This window comes from Aspergillus brunneoviolaceus (assembly GCF_003184695.1).
Source record: "Aspergillus brunneoviolaceus CBS 621.78 unplaced genomic scaffold BO95scaffold_119, whole genome shotgun sequence".
In the NCBI taxonomy this organism is placed as follows: Eukaryota; Fungi; Ascomycota; class Eurotiomycetes; order Eurotiales; family Aspergillaceae; genus Aspergillus; species Aspergillus brunneoviolaceus.
The window spans coordinates 281-24588 of record NW_020290849.1 but is presented as its reverse complement, the minus strand read 5'-3'; the positions used below and the strand labels follow the sequence as shown (position 1 = coordinate 24588).

Here is a 24308-nt window from a genome sequence, read left to right as displayed (position 1 = left end):
TGCCAAAGAATCTGGAGTCGTGTCCTCCGCAGTCTGGAGTACGCAATACCGCTTCGACGCACATGCTCTCCAGACGTTCATCCAACGGCTCGGATCAAGCACCCCTGACTCTGAAGACGATCCTGTCACATGACGTAGATCATCTCCATCGGTCCGCAGCACCGGCAGCAGGAATGGCTAGGCGGCAGGGCTAGGGGCCCTCAGGGAAGGTGCTGCGAGCTCTGCGGATATATTATCACAGGCTGGAGCGCAAGGGGCGTGATCAGTTATTCAGCCACCAAAAAAACACAGCCCTGATTTCGTCGATGCTTCACGGGATTTTTTCGCCGAGAATATGACTTCATGGGAAAGGGGGATGGAAATGCGATATCACATGTGGAAGGTTGAGCGTGCTGACGTATCGTAATGAATCGACTGGATTAACCCTGCCTTGCTCCAGCTGTGCCTGGAGATGGTGACTAATGACTTGAGAGGAAGAAGCAGGTAGGCTTGTTGAGCGTGGAGTCGTGTAGCTTATGCGCGGTCGCATAAGCTCTGTGTACCTTGCATTGTTGTCGAGCACTGTGACGAAGGGGATTCGCATGTTTATCACCCTAATTGACTTGTGTTGTAGCATTGTGCGGAGTGTCGCCCGAGAAAGATATAGTGAGAGCGCGCATACTTGAAGAGCATCGACTGCTGCTAGCGACTAAGGTGATACTTCCTGCGCACCAACGCACCAACTACACCAGCTCAGGAGTGTGTCTATACAGACTCATTATGAGCGCAACAAGGCTAACTTGCCTCAAGAAGTCATTGGTTGTACAAGTGGGGATCTCAAGTTCATATCATGATGCAAGCTAGTCCACCTACGTCAATGGCGTTCTATCCTTTTCCTAGGTTAGTCTTCGGTTTGACCTCCCATCCATCTATTCGAAATGCAGTTTATAGTACAAGGAACAGGAACTTGCCTCCTCATATTCATCCTCGCTGAGTAAGGGCACTGACCTGGAGAAAAGACTCTCCTTGAGCTTCCGACCGAGAAAATATGGCGAGTAATATGTTGGAGCGAGACTGGCGGCGCAAGTACTGTACGACCTGCCATACCATCTTCACTATTTGTGTGTCAATTTCCTACGCCTCGGGTCGGAAGGAACTTTCCAGTACCACCACATCTCCGACCACAACCACTACATTCCTAAACTACTCTTCACTTGTCTCACGGTCACCAAACACTCACGTCTCTTTCATTTTTCATAGTTAGTCTGCGAGATGCAAACAGATACGCAATGCCGAGGTTCTGACACAGTTACCAACGTGGGTGTGAATTCTCTCGAACAAATAGTGCTGGACTCGAGGGTCATCACACGGCATCCCCAAGTCGCACATCCCGAATGAAACAAGACACTAACTTACAGAAATAACGACTGCCAATGCCACGGAATCGATTGATACGTAATCTGCACTTCTCCAGAAAAGATCTGGTGGAGGAATAGTAGGTGGTAAGTTAACAGCAGATACATAACAAAAACGGGAGCATGTACAGAAAAGGTTACAAACCGAGCCATCGTCCACCATGAGTACCAAGCAACCAAGAAGTCTTTGAAAAGCCGTTCCAGCGGAAAATTTACAAAAAGATGACTACGTACATTCGCCCAAAGACACAAAGAGCATGAGAAGCAGGAAACAAGCCACAAGCAAACGCAACTGACCCAACAATACGAGAACTCCGAGATGCACGCCCCGACCGCCGCCCCCCCACCCACTCACCCGCGGGGCGCGCACCTCTCCACCCTACCCGTTGCGCAACAGCTCCAGAATCAACCGCAATTGGAAGTTCTCCGCGCCAAACCTGCGCTCCAGCTCGCCGATGCTCTTCTCCAGATGGCCGTACAGGATCCCCAACGTGTCCTCGGTGAACTGCAGGCTTCCGTTCCGTTTCATCAGCTCCAGCATCGTCTCCTTCTGGGCGTGCGTCGCGGTGCCGCGGACGCGACGCTGCATCCAGACATTCCGTAGGACATGGTTCTCGGGCATGGTTTGCAGGAGGTGGATCAGGGGGAGGGAGAATTTCCCTTCTTCCAGGTCTTCGCAATAGCCCTTTTGCTTCGTGTACTGTTTTTCGGTCGGTGTGTCAGTTCCCCAGCATGCGGAATGGAAAAGGGGGCGTTTTCGGTGGGGAAAGGAGAGATGCAGAAGGTGCCCATACCTCGGCAGAGACCAGATTCTGGTAGTCGTCCCGGGTCTGAAAGTACCGCCCGAGGCGATTGGAGAAGTCGATCATATCGACTTTGACGGGATTCGTCGAGTGAAGGGCCATGAGGCGACCGAAGAGGCGGACGAGACCGCCGGTCTCTGGACCAGGCGTTAGAGCCATGCGTTGCTCTCGATTGGGGGACTTCAGAACTCACTGTGCTCGACCATCCGGAAATACTCATTGATAGAAGGACAGATAAGATTACTGGTCCAATATAGGTCCATGGACTGACCCACGTAGAGGTAGTGCAGTTCCTCTTTGAAATAACAAGAGTCAGCTGTGGCCCAGTTGCCGTGAGGGGATTCGTGACGCATACCGGTGAATACAAGCAAGCTTTTGGCATCGCCCAGTTTCTGTATCTCTTGCAATGCGCGGATGAGCTGATAATTGGCCGAATTGACCGTCTGGCCGAGCCCGAAAATCATGTGGGTTGATGCTTTGCCCCGTCGAAGCTCCGATCCGTCTTCCAAGTCATCGAGCCTGGAACTGGTCAGACGTGTGGCACTTGAGATACAGGGTATGGAGAGAGCACAAACATCAAAGACGCATTGTGGAGAATTGTGATGATGGATTTGATGATGGCTAGTTTCTCGGCCGGGACACGGAACCAGACATTCAAGGCATCGATCGCATGCTCCCGAAACCCCTTGGATGGAAGAGCCGTGATGTATTCGTATGGGGCCTGTAGAACCTGTTGATTGGATTCGTCGAGTCAGCAAGCTGCGGATGCCTGGAGCAACAAAGCAGTAATGTCTTATACCTTGGTGTCAAGATCTTGCTCTTTGAGCGGTGATTCTACCTCCTTGACGTCATGGCCTCCATGCTTGGTTGACTCCAATTTCCTGTCATGATCCCCAAGTTTGAAGCCATCACGGCCCGCCAGGTGCTGCGTGATAACCGCGCTCAGAAGGCTTGTGTCACCGTTGCTAAGCCCGTTGGCATTTCTTCCCGGGATAGAAGCATGCCGGCTGCTGTTCCCAATGGCAGTGCCATTGCCATTGAGAGTGTCATGACTTCCGGTGCCAGTACCATTGCTGCTCACCGCGTGATCTCCATTGACTGTGCGATCGCGGACCTTCACTTCACTCGGATCCACACCGGACGCCCCACCCTCAGGCGTCTGCGCCTTGGGAATGCCGTTCTTCATCCACTCGAGCTGGCGCTCGCTGAACGATGCGTCGGTGTAATATCTCGGGCTGTGGAAGCTCCAAACCACGTTTCCGCTCATGCTGTACAGGACCGACTCCAGATACCGCTTGGTATCAAGGGAGAGGCCGTCGCGAGCTTTGACCTCCTCGAAGACCCGCAGGTAGTCGACGGTCGCCTTTTGGATCTCCCGACGACATCGTTCCTGGGCCTCATCCTCGGAGATCCCATGTTCTTTCATGGCAACGAAGATGAAGTTGGTCACGTAATCCTTTCCCAAGGCGGCGGCGCTCTGGCGTTCCTTCTCCCAGGAGACCAGATCGTTCACCAACGCCATGTGAAGGTATGCAGTGGTGGCAAGCTGATGGCAGGTGTCCAGTTCATTTTCAGGGATGGTGATTGCTTGCGCAAAAGTGAGCAAGCCATACCAGAACCTAAGCCTCACAGATTAGTCCCCGTCTAGCATCGATCCTCAAAATAGGAGCTGGAAGAACGGCGGAGAAGGAAAGAAAGAGGGGGCGAGAGCGACTGACAGCATCCCGACATCATGAACCCGGTATTTCAGGTACTCGTCTTCGGTCTTGAACCTGTAATCCTCCTGTCGTCCTGCCTTCTCGAGGAAGGTCGACCAAGCCTTGAGGGAAGTGATCGCGCGGTCTTTATCAATGCTCAGCATCCGTTTCGCAACGTACGCCTGCAACGCGCGCTTTCCAGACCCAGCATGCTTGATAGTTCCGGTGCTGATCACCTGATTGAATGCTGCTTTGAGATCGTTGTTATGTTCGTCGCCCTAGTACTTATCGTTAGTCCACTCGTTTTCCTCGTGTCTGCACGGGAGGGGGGATCCATACGTATTTAGCAATATCGGTGACATCTGACCCAGAATTTGTCAGTCTACTAGCAGCAAGCAAACGAAAGACATGGAACCGACATAAGAACCTACCGTCATGAAGAAACGCAAGCTCATTTGCGTACGAGACAATTCCGAGTCTTTCTGGAAGGGCTTCAGGGATAGCAATGCTCATCCCGCTCCAGGGGTGACCCAGTCCGCCCCTGTAGAGCTCCAGCGGCCCGACCTGCTCGCGCCAGTGCTCTTGACATCTCAGACAATCGATCTCCTCGAGCTCGGTGTTCTTGTGATATCTCACGGCGAGGCCATCGCATAACCCTTGGGTTTGGTAGGTGCTAGGGTCTACCACCGTAGAGAATCTGAACTCCATGCTCCGGAAAGAATGAAAGACGCGAGGCAGTAGAAGAGAATGAGGCAGAAATGGACGAAAAGAATGTATCCAAGACTCGGGTGAGCTGGGTCAGTTTGGTGAGTTGTACGAGCTGTGTGCTGCGACATCGAGAAGATAGAGAGATGACAAGAGGAGGATGCTGTATTTAAAGATTCTGCCTTGTGGAGCTGGTTCTCCTTTCGGCATCGGTAGTGCGATGAAATATACCAGAGGGGCATATTCAACCGGGGCGAGCTCAAGACCCCGGTGGAATATGAGTGCCAATGCCCATTCTTACTCGTGAGTCAGATGAATAGGATCTGCGCTTCGACATGCTTGTCCTGAGGGGTTGGATACGGTGACTCCGTGAACTGAGTCGCAGAGTGATGATATCATACTCCTCTGTTATCACCCACTTGTATGGAATTCAAATGATATTATCTGGTGTTTGATAAGGCGGCGCAAGCGGTAGCAGTTGTAATCTAAATTAATGGACATTGATTTGTGCTGACGGTTCCAGACGACTAGGTGAACTGGTGGGGGTCGGTGCTGACATGCAGCAACTGAGAGATTTGCGAGAAAGAAGTGTAGTCTTTTGTTTGTCATCTTCAGCTTTGGAGACGATGTTTGTTGGTCGGCTTCATCCTCGGGTATACTCAGCTGCGGCTGGCTGAGATCAACATCATAGATAGCGAAGCCTCGTCTTTGAACAGAATAGGAACGCACTGTCTCAGTGGCCAATCCAGGCTGTTATACAGGCTGTGATGATAGAGAACTACTTGCAGCACCATGAATTATCATGCATTATCACGCAGTACCACAATGTCAAACACATCGGGGTCTGGATATACTACGTGTTATCTGCACGGAGCCCGGAGTTTACAATTCGACTAGAGTGGCTCGCTTATGCTAGGTCCATGTGGAGACACTTACCACATTCCCATGACCATGTGCAGGCGGACTGATGATCAGGGTTGCCACCACGACATAGTTGTTGTTACCTATTGCCTCCCTTCGGACCCCACCTCCTTTGCTCTGAATGATTCCTCTCTTGAAAGTGTACATGTTACTACAAGCATAGACTCTATATTGGCTCGAGACTCAGTTCTACTTACAACTCTCATCTATGGTCCAAGCCTAAGAATCAACCACAAGATGACCAACTCAGTTGATTTCCAGACTGCCCGCGCCCTCTTCTTCGATTTGTATAGCAAGTATGGGGTTTACGGGCTCTTCCTCGCCGCGGTTGCTGTGTACAGCGTGGCACTTATTATCTATCGCCTGTACTTGCACCCATTAGCTCGATTCCCCGGGCCCAAGATTGCTGCTGCGACCGGGTGGTATGAGTTCTACCACGAAGTCATCAGAGGTGGAATGTACATCCATGAGATTCAGAGAATGCACAGAGAATACGGTACGTAGCCCAATTTCCGGCTCCGATCTGTTCTAATTCCCCGACTAAAGGCCCTATCATCCGCATCAATCCCCATGAGATTGTCATCAATGACCCGGACTACTATAACACCGTCTATGTCGCCTCCAACACCCGCCGCTCGGAGAAGTGGTATACCCTCCAAGGGACCGGACTTGAGGGTAAGGCATTCTTCTTCTTCCCCCCTGTGTGTCGTACGAGAATTCATACGACTGACCAAATTACAGGTGCCATGGGCATGACCATGGGGCACGAGTTGCACCGCCGCCGCCGCAAGCACTTCGACCCATTCTTCTCGCGCCTTGGCGTCACGCAGATCGAGGGGGTGATCCTGGATGAAGTCCAGTTGCTCACCGATCGACTCGAGGGTTACCGGAAGTCAGGTCGGACTATCCAGATGGAATATGTGATGGCTGCGTTCACCGGCGACATTGTGACAAAGATCTGCTCGGAGAAGTCCCCGGACATGATCCGGCACCCGGATTTCGGCAAGGAATGGTAAGTCAGGCTTCGTCAACCCGGTTTGGAAACTGGTGATGAGTTACCTACTCACTGCAGGATTGTGCAGGTATGTCACGATCCACACCTACCAGCTCCAGGTGCACCTTTTCGTGCAATTTCCTCATTTGATCTCGTGAGTGCTCTGGCCAATTCTGCTTCCTTTTTCTTCTGCTTCGGAAGACTAACGCAACAGCCAGCCTCACGCAACTCATCCCGCGGGGACTCGTGATGCACTTTTCTCCGGGAGCCGCGGCGTTCAAGAGCCTGCACCAGGTCGGTCGCTTCTTCCTCTCTCTTGCTTGCAAGCCCCGTTCTCTTCGCTAAACATAGACCAGTACGCCTTCGACCACATCACCGAAGCCAAAAAGGACATGGGTCGTGCCGGCAAGGTGCAGCAAGAGGCCGGCCGCAGCTCCGTCTTCCGCCACGTGCTCTCCAGCGACATGCCCGAGACAGAGCGCGAGACGGAGCGGCTGGCGCGCGAGGCCCTGCAGCTGTTCGGCGCGGGCACGGCCACGTTGGTGCGCGCCTTCAGCATGATCTTCTACCATGTCCTGTCCAACCCGCAGATGCGCGGCCGGCTCCGGGAGGAGCTGAAGGAGATCATGGCCGAGTACCCTGCCAAGAGACCCACTTGGCAGGAATTGGAGCGGTTGCCGTACTTGCACGGGATTGTCAAAGAGGGGTTGCGGTATGTGCAATCAATCTCCAATGAACTCCTCTTTTCAGCCTGGATTTCAATCGCTGATACGCGGCAATGCTAGGCTGAGTTATGGGGTCATGCGTCACCTCGCCCGCGTCTCGCCCGATCAACCTCTGCAGTTCAGGGAGTGGACGATCCCCGCCGGCACCCCCGTCGGCATGTCCTCGCATAGCCTCCATTCCGACCCAGAGACATTCCCCGAGCCGGCCAGGTTCCTCCCCGAGCGGTGGATGAAGGACAGGCACCACCCCAACATGAACCGGAACTGGGTTCCCTTCGCTCGCGGCTCGAGGATGTGTATTGGCATGAAGTAAGAGTTCTTTCCTTTGAACCTTCCCTTCGCAAGGGTCTTCGGACTGCTGACACATCGTTGGGGTTTCACTTTGCTAACATGTAAAAAACTAGTCTTGCATTGGCCGAGATGTACTGGGTGCTGGCTGTTTTGTTTCGCCCCGGGGCGCCGGAGCTGGAGCTGTTCGAGACTACCGAGGCGGATGTGGTTCCCGTGCGGGACTACGTGGGAGGGGTTCCGGAGTTCGGGACTAAGGGGGTGAGGGTGAGAGTGGTGTAGATGAGGTCGTGAAGGCGAAGAGGAAGGTGAAAGGAGAGGGGGGTACATTACAGTCAGGGTTGTTGGGAGGATTGGGGGGGGGACAGATTGAATTGTGTAGCTAATGGACGGGAGTATGTTTTGCGGCCTTGGCTACTTTAGATGGATACAGAAATTCAATTTCTTAACGCGAAGCATCTAATCGCCAAAATTGATCATCGTTTGCTAGCAACCCATGCGGCTACTTTTCTCGTTCACTCTGGTCGCCAAAGCATGAACTACGGCAACTACCACACGTATCTTGGCTAGAAAGAAAGAAAGATTTGAGAGGCGATCGCTGCAGTGAAGTCTTATGACGTTCTCCCGGAGAGCCCGAAGGATCCTGCTTGACTTGCAGAAATGATGGTTGCAGAATGCACAGTATTACTGATGGAAGGCGTTCATCTAGTACGTCCCTGATCGTGTCGCTGAGCGCGGTAAGGCACTCGCCAGGATGATTCCGAAATGAAGCTTCACCGCTTGGAAACCATAGGGCTCGGAGCTACGGTAACAAGATTAGAAATGGCAAAACCAACTTGTTTCTCGAAGACAGGCGAGGCCCAACCAATGACTGGCAGAAGAGGCCGAGAGGAGAAGAACAAAGAAATTGAAATCACGAAGACCACCGAAAAGGGGGCCCGGAGAAGGGGTTGGTCGTTGAAAACACCAAGATGGAAGAAGAAAGAATTTCTTCACGGGAAGCAAACAGATCTGCGCAGCAAACACCTATTATACGACATGGATGTTGACAATTTCGCAAGGTGGCGAATGCGCGATAAAATTATCTCTCCGTGCAGAAAGAGGAACGATTCGACGGGAATGCAAACATCGAGACATAGCAAACATTGAAAACGCATGCACGGCATGGATGTTGATGGATACCCGTAGCCCGAAGATCATTTTGATTCTGGCCGATGGCTGACCTTGACTGACGCGTGGCTGATTCTGGCTGATGTTAGCAGATGTTGGCTGACGAGAGCCACACTGGACCCATGAGTCGGCAGACAAAGAACTTTGCTGTGGATCACGTTACCCAATATGAGAATCAAACCTAATTGTCCAGCAGAACAGTCAACAGGCGGAGAAAGAGGCTCTTGTACAAGAGGAGTATAGGGCTGAAACCATCTTAGGTCCTCTGCTTTTTTTGCCCTTCAACTGAAGACTTTTCTTCAAACTACCCTGTCGCTATAATTTGTTCTGCGTGATCACATTCAGGTTGGCGCCCTCAGCTCCGAACGCTTGCAGTGATGACCGACGACCATGAGGTCGAAAGTGGCCTCTATACTCACGTGGAGAAAAGGGCAGAGGAGGTTCATCAATTAGCCAGGCAGTTCACCGAGCAGAGCACTTTCTCTACTACCGGACAGAACCCTTTCGCTGCCGAGCCAGGATCAGCCCTGGATCCCAACGGTAACAATTTCGATGCTTTAGCATGGTGTAAGGCCATGCTACATGTTCACACCGAGGATGAACAGGCACATCCACTGCGAACTCTGGGGATTGCCTTTAGCAATCTCAGCGTGCACGGGTTCGGTTCCGACACAGATTACCAGAAAAGCGTCGGCAATGTCTGGTTTGAAGCGCTCGCTCTGGCCAGAAAAGCGCTCGGTACTCAGAACCAGCGCAGAATTCAGATCCTACAGAACCTGGAGGGCACCGTGGAGGCTGGCGAGATGCTGGTAGTTCTTGGTCCTCCTGGTTCAGGATGCTCGACCTTCTTGAAGACCATCGCTGGGGAGACGGATGGCTTCCATATCGATCAGGAATCTAGTATCAACTATCAAGGTATGTCCAATGAACCCACCAGAAAGTAAATGATTCGTTACTCAATAGTTCTAGGTGTGAGCGCAAAGCAAATGGCCCACGAACTCCGAGGGGAAGCCATGTATGCTGCCGAGGTCGATATCCACTTCCCCAGGCTCACGGTCGGAGATACCCTATACTTTGCGGCACGCGCCCGAGCACCACGGCACATTCCTGGCGGGGTGGATGTGGTCCAGTATGCCAGCCACAAGCGAGATGTGATAATGGTTATGCTTGGTATCAGCCACACTAAGAACACAATCGTCGGGAACGATTTCATCCGTGGTGTATCCGGTGGTGAGCGCAAGCGAGTCAGTATTGCCGAGGCTTGCCTCAGCAGTGCTCCCCTGCAGTGTTGGGATAACTCCACCCGCGGCCTTGACAGCGCAAATGCCATTGAGTTCTGCAAGGCGCTTCGTATGCAGGCAGATATCAACGGTGCCACTGCCTGTGTTTCGCTATACCAAGCTCCTCAAGCTGCCTACAACTATTTCGACAAGGTGCTGGTATTATACGAAGGTCGCCAGATCTACTTCGGTCGGACAGACGCCGCGAAGCAGTACTTCTTGGACATGGGCTTTGCCTGCCCCGAGCGACAGACCGATGCAGACTTCTTGACATCTATGACTAGTCATCTCGAGCGTGTTGTGCAGCCAGGTTACGAAGGCCGCGTGCCTCGAACACCGGATGAGTTCGCCGCACGATGGCAGGCCTCACCCCAGCGAGCACGGCTTCTTCAAGACATCGAGAACTACAACGCAAAGTTTACGCTGGATGGAGAGTTCCTGGGCAAATTCAGGCATTCTCGTCGAGCTCAACAAGCCCGGGTCCAGCGCGTATCCTCACCTTACACTCTATCCTATGCACAACAGGTGAATCTGTGCCTATGGCGTGGATACCAACGCTTAAAATCCGATCCCAGTGTCACAATATCGTCGTTGATTGGAAACGTGATTACTGCTCTTGTGGTTGCCAGTATCTTCTATAATCTCCAGCCGAACACCAGCACCTTCTTTCAGCGCGGTGCCCTTCTCTTCTTCGCTTGTCTCATCAATGCCCTTGGTTGCGGTCTGGAAATGCTGACGCTATATGCGCAACGTGGGATTGTAGAGAAGCACGCGCGATATGCTCTCTACCACCCATCTGCCGAAGCAATTTCATCGATGATCATGGACTTGCCGTACAAAGTCCTCAACGCCATCCTGTCGAATACCGTTCTCTACTTCATGACCAACTTGAGGCGAGAACCTGGGGCTTTCTTTTTCTTTATCTTTACTTCATTCACCCTGACGCTGACAATGTCAATGTTCTTCCGGTCGATGGCATCGTTGACGAGATCTCTGGTTCAGGCATTGCCCTTTTGCGCGGTTGTCCTGCTCGGTCTATATTCGTATACTGGGTTTGCGATCCCGACAGGGTATATGCTCGGGTGGGCGCGGTGGATCGCCTATCTCAATCCGATCAACTATGGCTTTGAGTCTCTCCTGGTCAACGAGTTCCACAACCGGAACTTTCAGTGCGTGGGATTTGTCCCGTCGGGTGCTAGCTACATGGACCTCCAGCCTGGGAACCAAGTGTGCCCTACCGTCGGATCCGTACCCGGTCAAGGATTTGTCAATGGCGATGCCTACATCCAATCAGCCTATGACTACAACGTGTCGCACAAATGGAGAAATATCGGAATCATCCTGGCCTTCATGGTCGTTCTTGGGGCCATCTATCTGGTCGCGACTGACTTTATCACCGAGAAGAAGTCCAAGGGTGAAATCCTAGTGTTTCCCCGCGGGCATGGGGCACTCAAGAGCGGCAAGCCGGACGATTTTGAAGGGGGCAGTGACCGTACTGCGTTTCAGGAGAAGTCCAAGTCCGACCCCGATGACCTTACGATGATCGAAAGCCAAACTGCAATCTTCCAGTGGCAGAATGTTTGTTTCGATATTAAGATTGGGAAGGAGAACCGCAGGATCCTGGACCACGTTGACGGCTGGGTCAAGCCAGGAACCTTAACCGCTCTGATGGGGGTTTCTGGCGCTGGAAAGACCACACTGCTGGATGTCCTAGCTACACGTACCACGTTGGGCGTGATCAGTGGAGAAATGCTTGTCGATGGTAGGCCGCGGGATGAATCGTTTCAACGCAAGACTGGCTATGCCCAGCAACAGGATCTGCATCTGAGCACTGCCACAGTGCGCGAGGCGCTCGAGTTCTCAGCTCTTCTTCGTCAACCGGCTCATGTTCCTCGCCGAGAAAAGATCAATTACGTGACCGAAGTCATCAAAATGCTTGATATGGTAGACTATGCTGACGCTGTCATTGGCGTCCCCGGAGAAGGCCTCAATGTTGAACAACGGAAACGTCTTACGATCGGGGTAGAGCTTGCGGCGAGACCGGCCCTGCTTCTGTTCTTGGATGAGCCCACGTCGGGGCTCGATTCCCAGACATCCTGGGCTATTCTCGATCTCCTCAATAAACTGAGGAAGAACGGCCAAGCGATCTGTAAGTTCGGGGGTTCATGCATTCATCAATTTTCACTAACATGATCTCAGTGTGTACCATCCATCAACCATCTGCAATGCTGTTTCAGCGGTTTGACCGCCTCCTCTTCCTTCAAGCCGGTGGACAGACCGTATACTTTGGAGACATTGGCCAGAACTCGCATATTCTGATTGATTACTTCGTGCGCAACGGTGGCCCTCCCTGCCCCCCAGCCGCGAATCCCGCTGAATGGATGCTTGATGTGATCGGTGCCGCGCCCGGCTCCCACACAGACATCGATTGGTTTGAGACGTGGCGCAATTCCCCTGAATACGCACAAGTGCAAGCGCACCTCAGCTCACTGAAGCTCGAACGCGCCCAGCAGAACCCACTGGCCCGCGTCAGCTCCAGCACCGAGCGCGAGGACCGAGCCAGCTATCGCGAATTCGCTGCCCCTTTCTGCGCCCAGCTCCGCGAAGTGCAGATCCGAGTCTTCCAGCAATTCTGGCGCTCCCCGATCTACATCTACTCCAAGGTGATTCTCTGTGCCTTGCCCGCGCTCTTCGTCGGCTTCTCTCTCTTCAACACCCCGAACACAATCCAGGGCCTGCAGAACCAAATGTTCAGCATCTTCCTGTTACTCATCCAGTTCGGGCAACTCATCCAACAGATCATGCCGCATTTCGTCACGCAGCGGGCATTATACGAAGTGCGCGAGCGGCCGTCGAAGACGTACTCGTGGAAGGTCTTTATGCTCAGCAACATCGGCGTCGAACTGTTCTGGAACTCGCTCATGTCCATCCTGATGTTCCTGTGCTGGTACTACCCGATCGGGATGTATCGCAACGCGGAGCCCACCGACACCGTCCACCTGCGGGGCGCGCAGATGTGGCTGCTGATCTGGACCTTCCTGCTGTTCTCGTCAACCTTTGCCCATTTCATGATCGCGGCGCTCGACGCCGCCGAGAATGCGGGCAACCTGGGCAGTTTCCTGCTGTTGCTCTGCCTGCTCTTCTGCGGGGTCCTCGCGACCCCGGCCCAGCTGCCCGGGTTCTGGATCTTCATGTACCGCGTCTCCCCGTTCACCTACCTGGTGGGCGGGATGCTGTCCGTCGGGATCGCGGACACGACCGTCACCTGCGCCGACAACGAGTATCTGCGCTTTGACCCCGTGAATGAGACGACCTGCGGCCAGTACCTGGCGCCGTACATCGCGCGGGCGGGCGGGTATCTGCAGGACGAGACCGCGACGGCGGCCTGCCGGTTCTGCCCGGTCGCGGACACGAATGCGTATCTGCGCGGGGTCGGGGCGAGCTACGCCGATGTCTGGCGGAACTTCGGGCTCATGTGGGTGTTCATCTTCACGAATATCGTGGCCGCGTGTCTGCTCTACTGGTGGACGAGGGTACCGAGGGTGAAGAAGCCGGTCGTGGCTCCTCAAGCTTGAGGGTTCACCCGTGCCCTGTCGTCATGGGCAAGTTTGTTGTTGTATTCTTTCTCTTCGCGCTATCACTTGTATTAATACCGTCTTTATGGATTAGGGCATTTGCATGATGTTGCCGAATCAGCAATGATAGTAAGAACAGGGCTAGTACTAGAAATGGCTTTTCCAAGGTTAATTACTCATGTCGATAGACGGTACATGAACTTAGTAGCTCTAGATTCTGCATTTCTAGAACATATGCAAGAGAAGGTCGTGTAACTGCTGCACCATCGGGATGACTGCTCAACCTTCCCTGAGGCGCACTTGCCCTAACTCCGAGATCGTCGCAATGACAGAGGTATCGGGAACGGTGTTTGGATAGAATGCGGCACTTGCTGACCGCGCGCCGCCACGGTGGAGGCCGAGGAGACCAAGGATCCCGTGGGGCTCACAACAGAATTGTCAGTATTGGCTCATCAACAAAGATATCGAGATCACGAGTGACCCGAGTTGCATGTGGTGGCCTCGATAGCCCCTATAAACATCCCGCCTGCGGAAATTCGGAATCCTCTGGTTTAATGTGATCGTGAACCTGGTACACCGTGCGCCGCTGTTTGAGACCGGCACTAGAAAGGGAGTATGTAGTAAGCCGCAGTCACCCAATGATCTCAATATTCTTTTTGATCCGCGGCACTTGTGTGGCGCTACACTCTGTTGTTTGTACTTACAAGGTTGCAGCGGAGGTGGAGTACCGGATTGTCGGGGCGGCCGCTGTCAGCGTGGGGTCCGGATAGAAACCCCGGAGTCGAGCCTTGTTTCCTCAGCCTCGTTTGAATTTCTGCAATCCCGCCCGCCCTTAAAGAGTCAACTAGGTAACATGCTGCTAATCTGTGCATCGAAAAGCCTTTTTCCCACGGAACATTTGGGTTCATATGATTCAGATTGCGAGGTCACACTTCGTGGCACATTTTTTCCTATTCCAAGAGAATACTGTACTCCACTCTTTTAGTGCTTGGTGCATTTTAAGGTAGTAAGGACATCAGTGGGAGCCAGAATCAGTGAGGGAGTTAACTTATTATTTGCGGCCACTCGCTGCGCTCTGGAGCGGGAAGTGGAGCCGAAAAAAAAGAGGTAAGTAAGGCTACTGCCGGTCCGGCGCTAAATGCTCACAGTAAACAGCGAGTATAGAGGCCGAGGGGGCTGAACGCTAACACGAGAAAGCGATATGCATAAGCAAACAAAACATGATAGAAGAGAGGCTACGATACAACGAAATTACTTAGACATACATCATAACACGCTCGACTTGCTTGCACGAGTGCAGTTGAGCCATACGATCTTCCCCCCCATCACTCAAGGCGAACTTGGACTCGACGATCTGTGGTCATCGCTGATGAGACCGATATTAGGATGACTGTTAATGTGCACTTCATGAAGTGCAAGTTCGTCATCCAGCCGTTCGAATTCACGAGTAAGATTGCCTTTCACTTTGCCGTTGAGCTTTCGACTCGATCGGCTACTATAGTTCTCACCGCTGTTGGAACTGTCTTTCGTACCCTGAAGCATGCCATTACTGAGTGTCAGGTTAGAGCTGTCAATGGGGGACTCATCAATCCTCGTCAGGCAATCAAGCAGCTCAGGGGGAGTACGTACGCTCCAAATAGCTCGGTTATAGCAGGTTTGATTGTGGGCAAACACGCGTTTACAACCCCAAGGGTTGGTTCCAATACCGAGTAAATGGCACCAGGTGTAACGGTGTAGGTCAGGTCAGCTAGATTCCAAGTCCATAACCAAACGACCCTCAATAGAGAAATAACACAAATCCTGGCAAGCGTGAACATACTAAGTAAGCTATGTCTGCCAGCAAAAAGAAAAATGAAAAGAAAAATGAACCCAGAGGAGCAGACTTACAACGCCCCGAGGCTGAACATTGCAGAGACGGCAATTTTTTTAGACAAAATCAATTGCAGGTTGAAAACCAGAGGCATCGGCAGTACAACAATGAAAGTGTCAATGGTGAGATTGACAATGCCAGCAACCAGATAAGCGATATTTTCACCCGTGCAATGTCCCTCAATCGATTTGTCCCAGTTATACTGGACAGGTTTGCAAAGCGCGAAGGTCTCGACCAATACCATGGCGAAATACGCGGCAGTGATGAAGAGGGTACCATAGCACAAACGGCAAAAGACCTTGTTGGGAAAGAGGTCGATGTAGAGACATAATATTGATGCCTTGACACACGAGTTGGCTGCGGCCCACAGCAGCTGAGCAGGTATGAAAAGCTAAACAAGTGGTGAAGGACAGTTAGCTGAGGGTGTACTGGACAGGGTAGAAATTTGTGTAATACCCATCAACCCACCTTCATGTGCAGAGCGAACTTTCGGGGTGCTGTTGCTAAAAGTTCATCTAAATGAACCCCTAAGCCAGCTGCAAAGCCAGCTAGATTGTGTGAAGCGTGAGTCCAGATTTTGTCTCTTCAATCCGAGGGAGTTCAAAGTTCAATAAACCTACCTGCCAGAAACACAGACAAAGCGGACTCAGCCAGTATCAATGCTACCAATGCCAAGTAATCATTTCCAGCGAGATGCCTTCCCTGGAGATACCTGGACCACAGTCTGAGCGCCACAGCGATGATAGCCATGGGGCCCACGATGAATGATACCACAGCTAGCTGTACGGCTCCTAATGGGAGTGTCATATTGAGAGAAAATGATAAATCAGATCGCCTCACCGTGTCAGAGGGAGAAGGGATCAAATGTCAATGAATTGAGTCTTGAGATCACAATAAATCATTATCTGACTTAAAGTTTGAAAAAAACCCGAGTACCAGAGAGCTGTAAAAAGACAGTCTGGACGATCGTGGGTCATATGCGCAGTAATCACAATAGTTGTCACACTTGACAGGGGTCAATTCTGCCTTGTCCAGCCTGCAAGGCGAGCCCACTACGAGCACCAATCTGCGGTACCGTGCATGTAACAAGATTTGAGGGGCCTGAATTTGGAGATACACATTACACAGTTGCCCTTACACTTCTGATTCTTCTTCTTCTTCTTCTTCTCCTCCTCCTCCTCCTCCTCCTCCTCGTTCCCAGCTTGACTCAAGCATGAACAAATAATCATATGCTCTTATAGCAACACCGAGTGGCCCACACACCACCCACAGGATGTATTCCAAGGCTCAACAAGCTCTCTGGGACTAGCCGAACCGCCCGCCCCACCCGCCCGCTGCGAACAGGCGCATCTCTTTCAACTCGCTTAGGCCTAGACTAATGGAGGCATCCGATTGCCGACCCCATCTAACACCAGCCCCCAACAGATTTCCAAAGCTCCACCTCTCACCTCTGTACCCATTAGTCTAAAGCAGCAGACACAATCCACACTTACTCAGTTAACTAATCTCAAAAGGGTATAAGGAAAGAGAGATCAATTGATTTGTTCTGAAAGCATATGTCTCCACAGCAACAAATTCACAAGCGCCCAATCTCCCAAACACCTAGTCCATTTCACAAAGTACTAGATTAGTCGCATTCTTGTCCGGGGAAAGATTTTCTGACCTTGGACTATTTTATGAAACATCAAAACTCTCTTAATCAAGTTGCTATATTATACTCTACTATCTTATATAATCATGTAATCCCCTGCCAGAGGGCTATACACAATCACCTAATTCTCTAATTTAACCAACACAATCCTCACGTTACCTTGCCTAATCCATATAAACTAATTAAAATAATCTCTACAGAGTTATGTTGAGAGCGTTTTCTAAATCTGATAAATACTTAGATTGTTTTATGTTTCCTGTAGCCCCTCACCCGCGCTTCAGAGAGAGACACCAGTGACGTGTGCATATCGTCACCAACATGCTTTGTAAAAGCCTCAATCTTTACTCAGCGAACAGATACCAGATAAGGCAGGCAGGAACTTTAGACTAGAAATATATTGAATATACTCGATTACACAGAACAGACGAAACATATCAATGCCACTATTCTTAGCACTTAAATGCAATGTAGCACTTTGCGCAGTGGACGGAATGCAATCAAGAGATTGAGCGAGTTCACAAGGAAGTGAAAGTAGTGAGTTTACATGTGACCAACTAGCTCGGGAAGCCTGATTCTCTTTCTAGTTCAGTCCGCACTAACCTACCAACTTTTCCTTATATCGTACATTCATTCTCTGTCTAGGCAGGTCCCACCAGTCCAGGCGTCCGACGGACATCGATGCAGCAGAGCAACCGCTCAAACCACACTAACTTCCATGCATAGGGGTCGAGGTTCTTGAGAAGTAGCCATCATGCCACCTAGTCAAGGCAAGTCAGCCTCGGACTACTACAGTTTGAACAAGTACTCCGTACTATACGATTTAACACCTCATCTTGGTACGCATTATGGTCCGAAGGGAGACTCGTGCCAGGGGTGGGGACTCTCCCCCTTCCCCTCCCTCTCTTTCCGAGACGTAAACCAGACGACTTGAGTAGACTCGACTTTACTCTCCAGCCTACCCATCATTGTTGGTAATCAGCCTCAAATATCTATTATCACAGTAGTGTCTATCCCCTTACAAGCACCTCGAACTCACATTTATTTCCTCGGTTACTGTATTATTTGATTTGCAATGCATTGACCAATCAGAACATCTGTCCCTATACACAGTTTACAGAGCCTAACTAGTACACATTTCGCAGGAAGACGAGATTGCCTCACACTGAAGTGACTTAGAAAATACGCAGAGGCATAACAAAGAGTCCAATGAGCAATGAGCCATAATGGGTAAATCTGCCACGACCTCCGATCTCCCTCACGAGTTGTGCTCCAGTAAAACCCCCAAACCACTATAGTGCCCGCAACGCACGCGGGGAGGCAGGAAAGCCATGAGCGTTCCGCCGAGCCCACATCCCAAAACCAACAGGACAACGCTGTCCACGCTATAATTCCCACTGCCAGGGCAGACCGAGCATTCTCGTCTCCGATCAACAGGGGCACTGTCCTTCGACCGGTGGCTCTATCTCCATCAATGTCCCGAAAGTCCTGGGCGTGGACGGTGGTCGTAATTGCCCCAGCGAGAACAAGGAGCCATGTGAATGCTTTCATGTCGTCCGAAAGAACGGAGCTGTTTGTTGCAACCTCCAGTGGACCAGCAAAGAAGCACGCGAACCCAATCCCATTCAGCAAGTTCTTCAATAGTGGGTTCGATGCACCGTTCCATTCGTTGTACCACAAGCAGGAGAATGCCTCCAGAAGACAAGGCGCAACACCCCCCATGGTGCCTGAAATTACAAACATGGCAGGATACATGCAATATATCAGCATCTTGGCTTGGTGCGGAGTTATCCGGCCGGCTGAAAGAGGTCTCCAGGGCTTGTTGATCCTGTCCTCCGAGATGGCAGAGGCAGAGCGCTGATTATGGAGGGTGAAAAGAAATAGATTGCTCCATGACCAGAGAAACATTCGAGGCAACGACACCAGTATCTGGCGGAAAGACAAAGAGGCGCCCATGCCGAATTCAGACGCCACAGAGGCATTCAATGCTCCAAACAAAAGCCCCAGGCAAATAATATCTTTGATATTATCGCAGACAAATAGATGGGCAGTGTATGCATGATAGAACGATGATGATAGGAAAGACGCCATGGTTGTAGATATGATGGAAGTCAGCGAATTTGGGAATAGGAAAATTTAGGTAGTGTCTCATAGCCAGCCGTCGTGTGCCAGTATCCATAATCTTGACTGCCTTTATTTATCTAGAGCCGCAATCGATCTCAGTGTGATATGAGGCTAGCTCGAAAGCTAGTTCGGATGTCACGCAATATACAAAACGTTCCCATACCCACTAACAAGGAGACAATCCTTCGGGGTGGATCTATATGACAGGCGGAAAATTCTATAACAGGCCGGGAACCATCCATGTCTCCATTTCATCTTTGCTTTCGGTGCCCACTTCTATTCTTCTTGCTTTGTCAAAGTTAAGATAGATATTTTATCCATTCTTGAATTGTTTTGTCTTTGAATAATGCCATGTGAATAATTCAGAGGCAATAGCTTTGTCGGGATCTTTAACAAGAGCCCAACGTAGCTCATTCTCGGCCTTTGGAAGTCAAAGATCAAAATAGTCATTTTAATTTCTCAGTCTGCAATTTATCTGTACCTATCCGCTAGATCCAGTTAGGGGTTAGCCTGTGTCGGCTAACCACAGCAGACCCATCTTTAGTATTGAATTGGAAAGGTAAACTAGTATCCGGTTTGATTCCTCGTTCAAGTGCTTACCCCTGATCCTAGTCATCATGTTTCTAGATCTTCCCGGATTGCCCCGGGAGTTCGTCCACAAGGGTCTTTGTCTAGCGGACTTCCCCCGCCCCCCTCTTTCTTTCTTTCTTTTTTCTTTTGGGAGATATTCTGAAGACTTTTTCTGTGAAGATCTCATTCAAAGACTCTGTTTGAGGTTCTGTCCAGTAATAGTTTCGGCAATTCTACCAGTCATACCATCAGATGTCTACGGGGCCTTAACGGGGTCCTTTATGGGGGTTCTCTGGGGGGCTCGGGAGGGCTCGGGAGGGCACTACTGGTGGGGCCGCTAGCAGGAGTTAGAGAGTCAGGCCAGATTAAAACCACACAGCGAAGACAAAGCATTTCCCGAAAGACCGTTTGTTTGTAAATCTTCCATCTATCTGGAATGGTGGGGTCTATTTTGCATATATCGTTCTGATAAGAATTTACTTGCTTACGAAAATATACGACTAGCTATTGCTTTTACCTATGGAGGTTTAACTTATGACCTAAGGGGGACCAGAGTGCGGCAGTGCCACTACTTCTACACAACACATTTCTTACCAAGACACCAATTCTTTTCAAAAGGGTTATATAATTTCAAGTACCATCCCTCGTCACGAAATTCACAACTCGTAATAATTTTCAAAAGGTGTCTAAAATCCAATAAAAATCTTTGATCGGCGCTTGAGGTGACTGCATTATGTATAGCATACTTCTTAACTATTCTATCTAATTTTTGAAGGAATCATTCTGTGCCTTTGGTGTTGAAACGTTGTTTGTAATATATTACAAGTTGTGAGATTTGGGGGGAGAGAGGGTTAGTCTTTACTTCTATATAGGAATATATTACCATTGACTACAAATATATACAATATTTCATAACACCCCTGCAAGCAAACAAGTAAGCAAGACCGTCATAGTATACAGATAATTAAGCAAGCCGGCAAGGCCTTTCACAGCACACAAACAAGCAAGTAAGCAACCAAGCAGAATTGTTTGCAGCACCCAAACATGCAAACAAGCTGGCAAGGCCCTTTACAGTACACAAATGAGCGAGCAAGTCGGCGAGACCTTAAACAGCACCTCCGAAAAAAAAAGAATAAGTAAACCCTTATAAAGCATCTTTTTTTACGATTTTCACAACTGTGTAGTTTCTTCCCATAGATTATAATCAATTCCAAGAGTTTCCTCAGTTAGAAATAATAGTTTTATCTGTGAGTTGTAGGTAAAATCAGCAGCCGTTCCGGAAGTGCGTGGCCCCCTCTAGTCTGTGCTGAATCGGCCGGGAGGAGCCTTGAGTACTCCAAAATTCCATGCATGGGGCCATAATGCATACCACTAAAATTGAATAGGAGTAGAATGCAAGCGGCCAAGATGCAAGGGGCTAGATAAAGGCTGTGATTGCTGCGAGCCCAGGATAGTCCGGGCGTCTGCATAAGGCTGGGATTCTGAGAATTACATGTAACCGCCGATATTTCAGCTCACCTTTAAACTGATAACTCATTGTCAGGTCAATAGCCTTGTAGGTGTGTGTATTACAACCTAAAGTCCTGTTATCGGAAGGCGAAATAAGCTTTTTTCCGGAAGAACTTTCGAGGTCTATTCTCCTTATTATTCTAAAGTTCATTTCCCTAAGTTATAGGTACTCTGAGGTTAACCCTATTTATAATTCGATACAATCCTCTATCCTCCAGGTTCGAGGGTACCCTCTAGATTGATACAGTAATATATCTGTATAAAAGCCCGCAATGATTATCTCAGACTTCGGTTTCATGTTACGTGACTAGCGGTTAAAACTCGTAGTGGGGCAGAAGCGGGTGATTTGACAATGAGACCATAAAGATCATAGACATGCTAACTGCATTGAGAGGCCGGTTCAATTTAGTACTTTTGGGCGGGGTAGAACTGGCATTTGTGGGACTCACTATAGCGTCTCTAGGTAGTATCGCGCTAGGTGGTATTGATAAAATTTATTTCCTTATTCACTTTTAGATAGTACTGATGTGTATATATGCTCCTATCTTCTGTCTCCTGGTATTCTCTTGCTCGGTAACAAGCCATTATTTGCTACGCTCGCGGTCCCTTTCTTTCCATACTTTCGTCCAATCTTTGTCCAAGTCTGCACACATAACAGAATGGCTACCGCATATGATTTTGTCATTATTGGCGGCGGTACAGCTGGCCTGGTGGTTGCTTCTCGACTCAGCGAGGACCCCAGCCTATCTGTCCTGGTTCTTGAAGCGGGCGCCGACATGACAGCAGATCCTCGCGTGAACATCCCCATCTTTTATGCCGCACTCATTGGATCTGATGCTGATTGGAAATTCCAGTCTTGCCCTCAGGTAAGAACCGTCTCTGTCTCCAAAGAAAGAGAGTGTGCTAGAACTGATCCATCATTCTTAAAGCCGGGCCTCAATGGCAGAGTGCTTGGTCTCAACCAGGGCAAAACACTCGGAGGATACAGTTCGTTGAATGCACACGTGTTTGTTCCTCCTTTCAAGGGAGCTGTTGACGCATGGGAGGAACTCGGTAATCCTGGATGGAATTGGACTATGTTAAAGGACTATTTCTCCAAGGCCTATAACAGTCCGACCGTAGCACAGGATGCGAGAGAAAATCTGGCGATTGAGGACTGGCCTGGATTGAACGAAGCGAAAGGTCCAGTCCAAACGTCTTTCGGTAACGAGACACACCCTATTCGCAGGGCATGGGCCGAACTGTTCCGCAGCAGTGGGCAATGCAATGCCGGTGATCCGTTCACCCACAGCTCTGTGGGCTCATTCAGTTGCCTTGCTTCTATTGACTCGCAGGGTAAGAGAAGCAACTCTGCCTCGGCTTATTATAAGCCTGCTGAGCTTCGACAAAATCTCCATGTTCTTACGAATTCATTTGTTGAGAGAGTGCTATTTGATGAAGGCAAGGCCCCCAGAGCTATCGGAGTCGAGTACCGTCTCGATGGTGTCTCAAAGACTGTTCAGGCAAAGAGAGAAGTTATACTTGCTGCTGGTGTCTTTCAGTCACCTAAGATCCTCCAACTTTCAGGAGTTGGTAGAGCAGACCTTCTTGAACAGCATGGCATTGATGTAGTCATGGACCTTCCGGGGGTTGGGCAGAATCTCCAGGGTAGGTGGACAGTACCCAATCCAGCACCGGCTCTTAAAGAACTTGAAACCATCTCTCTTTTTAACACGGATACTCGCTTTGGGTTGAGAACTAACATCTACTATTTCTAGATCACATGATATCGTACACCGCATTCCAAGCAAAGCCTGAACTTGAGACCAAGGACTCTCTGGTCAGACAAGAGCCTGAAGCCATTAGTCAAGCAATGCAGGAATACGCTGTCACGCAATCTGGGCCCTTAGCATCACTCGGAGTTTATACCTACGCCTATTTGCCTCTTCCCGAACTGGATAGAAGTGCTCTTCAGGCATTATTCACGAACAAGGCCCCTGGGAACTCCCAGCACAGGGCGACACAAGCCTATTTTGATATCGCCAAGACCACCGTTCTTGATCCCAAGCAACCATCAGCTGCGTACCTGTCCGCTTTGGGGCAGACGAATTATTCCAAAGATCTCAAGGACGGGAATATTCCAGCTGCTTCGCCTGGAAAGTTCGTGACGCTTGGAGTCATGCTCTCTCAACCGCTTTCCCGCGGAAGCGTTCGTATGTAAGTGATTGTCCTTTGCTGTTTGCTGTTTCCCAGTTTGAGTTTGAGAGTCACTTTTTACTCCCAATTTTTCCCATTTCACATGCCAACCTCCCTACCTCTCGCCCCCTCAAAGACTGTATATCCATCAAATCTGACGAAAAGTACCCAAGTACCTGCAACAACCCCGAGACGCCTCCAATCATTGATCCTGGGTACCTGTCGAATCCTCTAGATCTGGAAGTCATGGCACGACACTTGCTCCGTATCAAGAAACTGGCCGAGTCACCTCAGCTTGGGGAGCTGCTCGAACAGCCACTGAAATTCCGAGACCCAGACGCAGACTTCCAGGGAGACTTGGATGCTGCAAAGAAGTATGCTCGGGACAATCTAGTCTCCATGTGGCACTTTGCGGGGTCCTGTTCCATGCTCCCTCGCGAGAAGGACGGAGTGGTGGATCCCAATTTGAAGGTCTATGGTATCGAAGGCCTGAGGGTTGTAGATGCGAGTGCTATCCCGCTTGTAAGCACAGCGAATCTGCAAGCTACTGTGTACGCATTCGCGGAAAGAGCCGCAGACCTCATCAAGCAGGGCCGGGAGAGAAAGTAAGGTAGGCATGAGAAATGCCTGCACGCAGAAGATATGTGAATTGGACAATGAGCGAGGATGGCGGGACTGCCTAATCACCCAGGATTCTCACCTTCCGTCGCGTAATTCGCGGGTGATTGACTAGTCACGCTTCACTCCTCTCAGATTAACTTCACTATCTTATCCTCGAGTACCTCTAGGTCTGCAATTAACTACAGGAAATTACACTTCGCACACAATGTGGATCATTTTATGTTTCTCGCGTAGAACAA

The 24308-nt window shown here is 50.4% G+C and overlaps 6 protein-coding genes across 6 annotated transcripts; 3 read left to right on the top strand and 3 right to left on the bottom strand.

Moving 5' to 3' along the window:
* Positions 1-1773: 1773 nt before the first annotated feature.
* Positions 1774-4602, bottom strand: BO95DRAFT_377037 (bifunctional terpene synthase/polyprenyl synthetase family protein; the record flags this gene model as incomplete). The annotated part of the gene is made up of 8 exons (XM_025583234.1): positions 1774-2094; positions 2189-2334; positions 2391-2492; positions 2553-2716; positions 2773-2927; positions 3135-3816; positions 3916-4172; positions 4303-4602. 8 exons carry the CDS (start codon positions 4600-4602, stop codon positions 1774-1776), a joined length of 2127 nt encoding a protein of 708 aa, XP_025436363.1.
* Positions 4603-5757: 1155 nt separating this feature from the next.
* Positions 5758-7809, top strand: BO95DRAFT_488992 (cytochrome P450; the record flags this gene model as incomplete). Its single annotated transcript, XM_025590537.1, has 8 exons — positions 5758-6016; positions 6067-6195; positions 6262-6532; positions 6603-6668; positions 6733-6808; positions 6871-7226; positions 7300-7548; positions 7644-7809. 8 exons carry the CDS (start codon positions 5758-5760, stop codon positions 7807-7809), a joined length of 1572 nt encoding a protein of 523 aa, XP_025436362.1.
* A 1265-nt stretch (positions 7810-9074) lies between these two features.
* BO95DRAFT_457857 (ABC drug exporter AbcA) lies at positions 9075-13552 on the top strand (the record flags this gene model as incomplete). Its single annotated transcript, XM_025588505.1, has 4 exons — positions 9075-9092; positions 9123-9612; positions 9667-12126; positions 12177-13552. The coding sequence occupies 4 exons, from the start codon at positions 9075-9077 to the stop codon at positions 13550-13552; spliced, it is 4344 nt and encodes a 1447-aa protein (XP_025436361.1).
* Positions 13553-14881: 1329 nt separating this feature from the next.
* BO95DRAFT_469337 (uncharacterized protein) lies at positions 14882-16229 on the bottom strand (the record flags this gene model as incomplete). The annotated part of the gene is made up of 4 exons (XM_025589437.1): positions 14882-15101; positions 15440-15813; positions 15891-15970; positions 16043-16229. 4 exons carry the CDS (start codon positions 16227-16229, stop codon positions 14882-14884), a joined length of 861 nt encoding a protein of 286 aa, XP_025436360.1.
* Positions 16230-18123: 1894 nt separating this feature from the next.
* Positions 18124-19026, bottom strand: BO95DRAFT_377057 (UbiA family prenyltransferase; the record flags this gene model as incomplete). Its single annotated transcript, XM_025583235.1, has 1 exon — positions 18124-19026. The coding sequence occupies one exon, from the start codon at positions 19024-19026 to the stop codon at positions 18124-18126; it is 903 nt and encodes a 300-aa protein (XP_025436359.1).
* A 2906-nt stretch (positions 19027-21932) lies between these two features.
* BO95DRAFT_377077 (GMC family oxidoreductase) lies at positions 21933-24057 on the top strand (the record flags this gene model as incomplete). The annotated part of the gene is made up of 4 exons (XM_025583236.1): positions 21933-22139; positions 22203-22920; positions 23031-23469; positions 23622-24057. 4 exons carry the CDS (start codon positions 21933-21935, stop codon positions 24055-24057), a joined length of 1800 nt encoding a protein of 599 aa, XP_025436358.1.
* Positions 24058-24308: the final 251 nt, after the last annotated feature.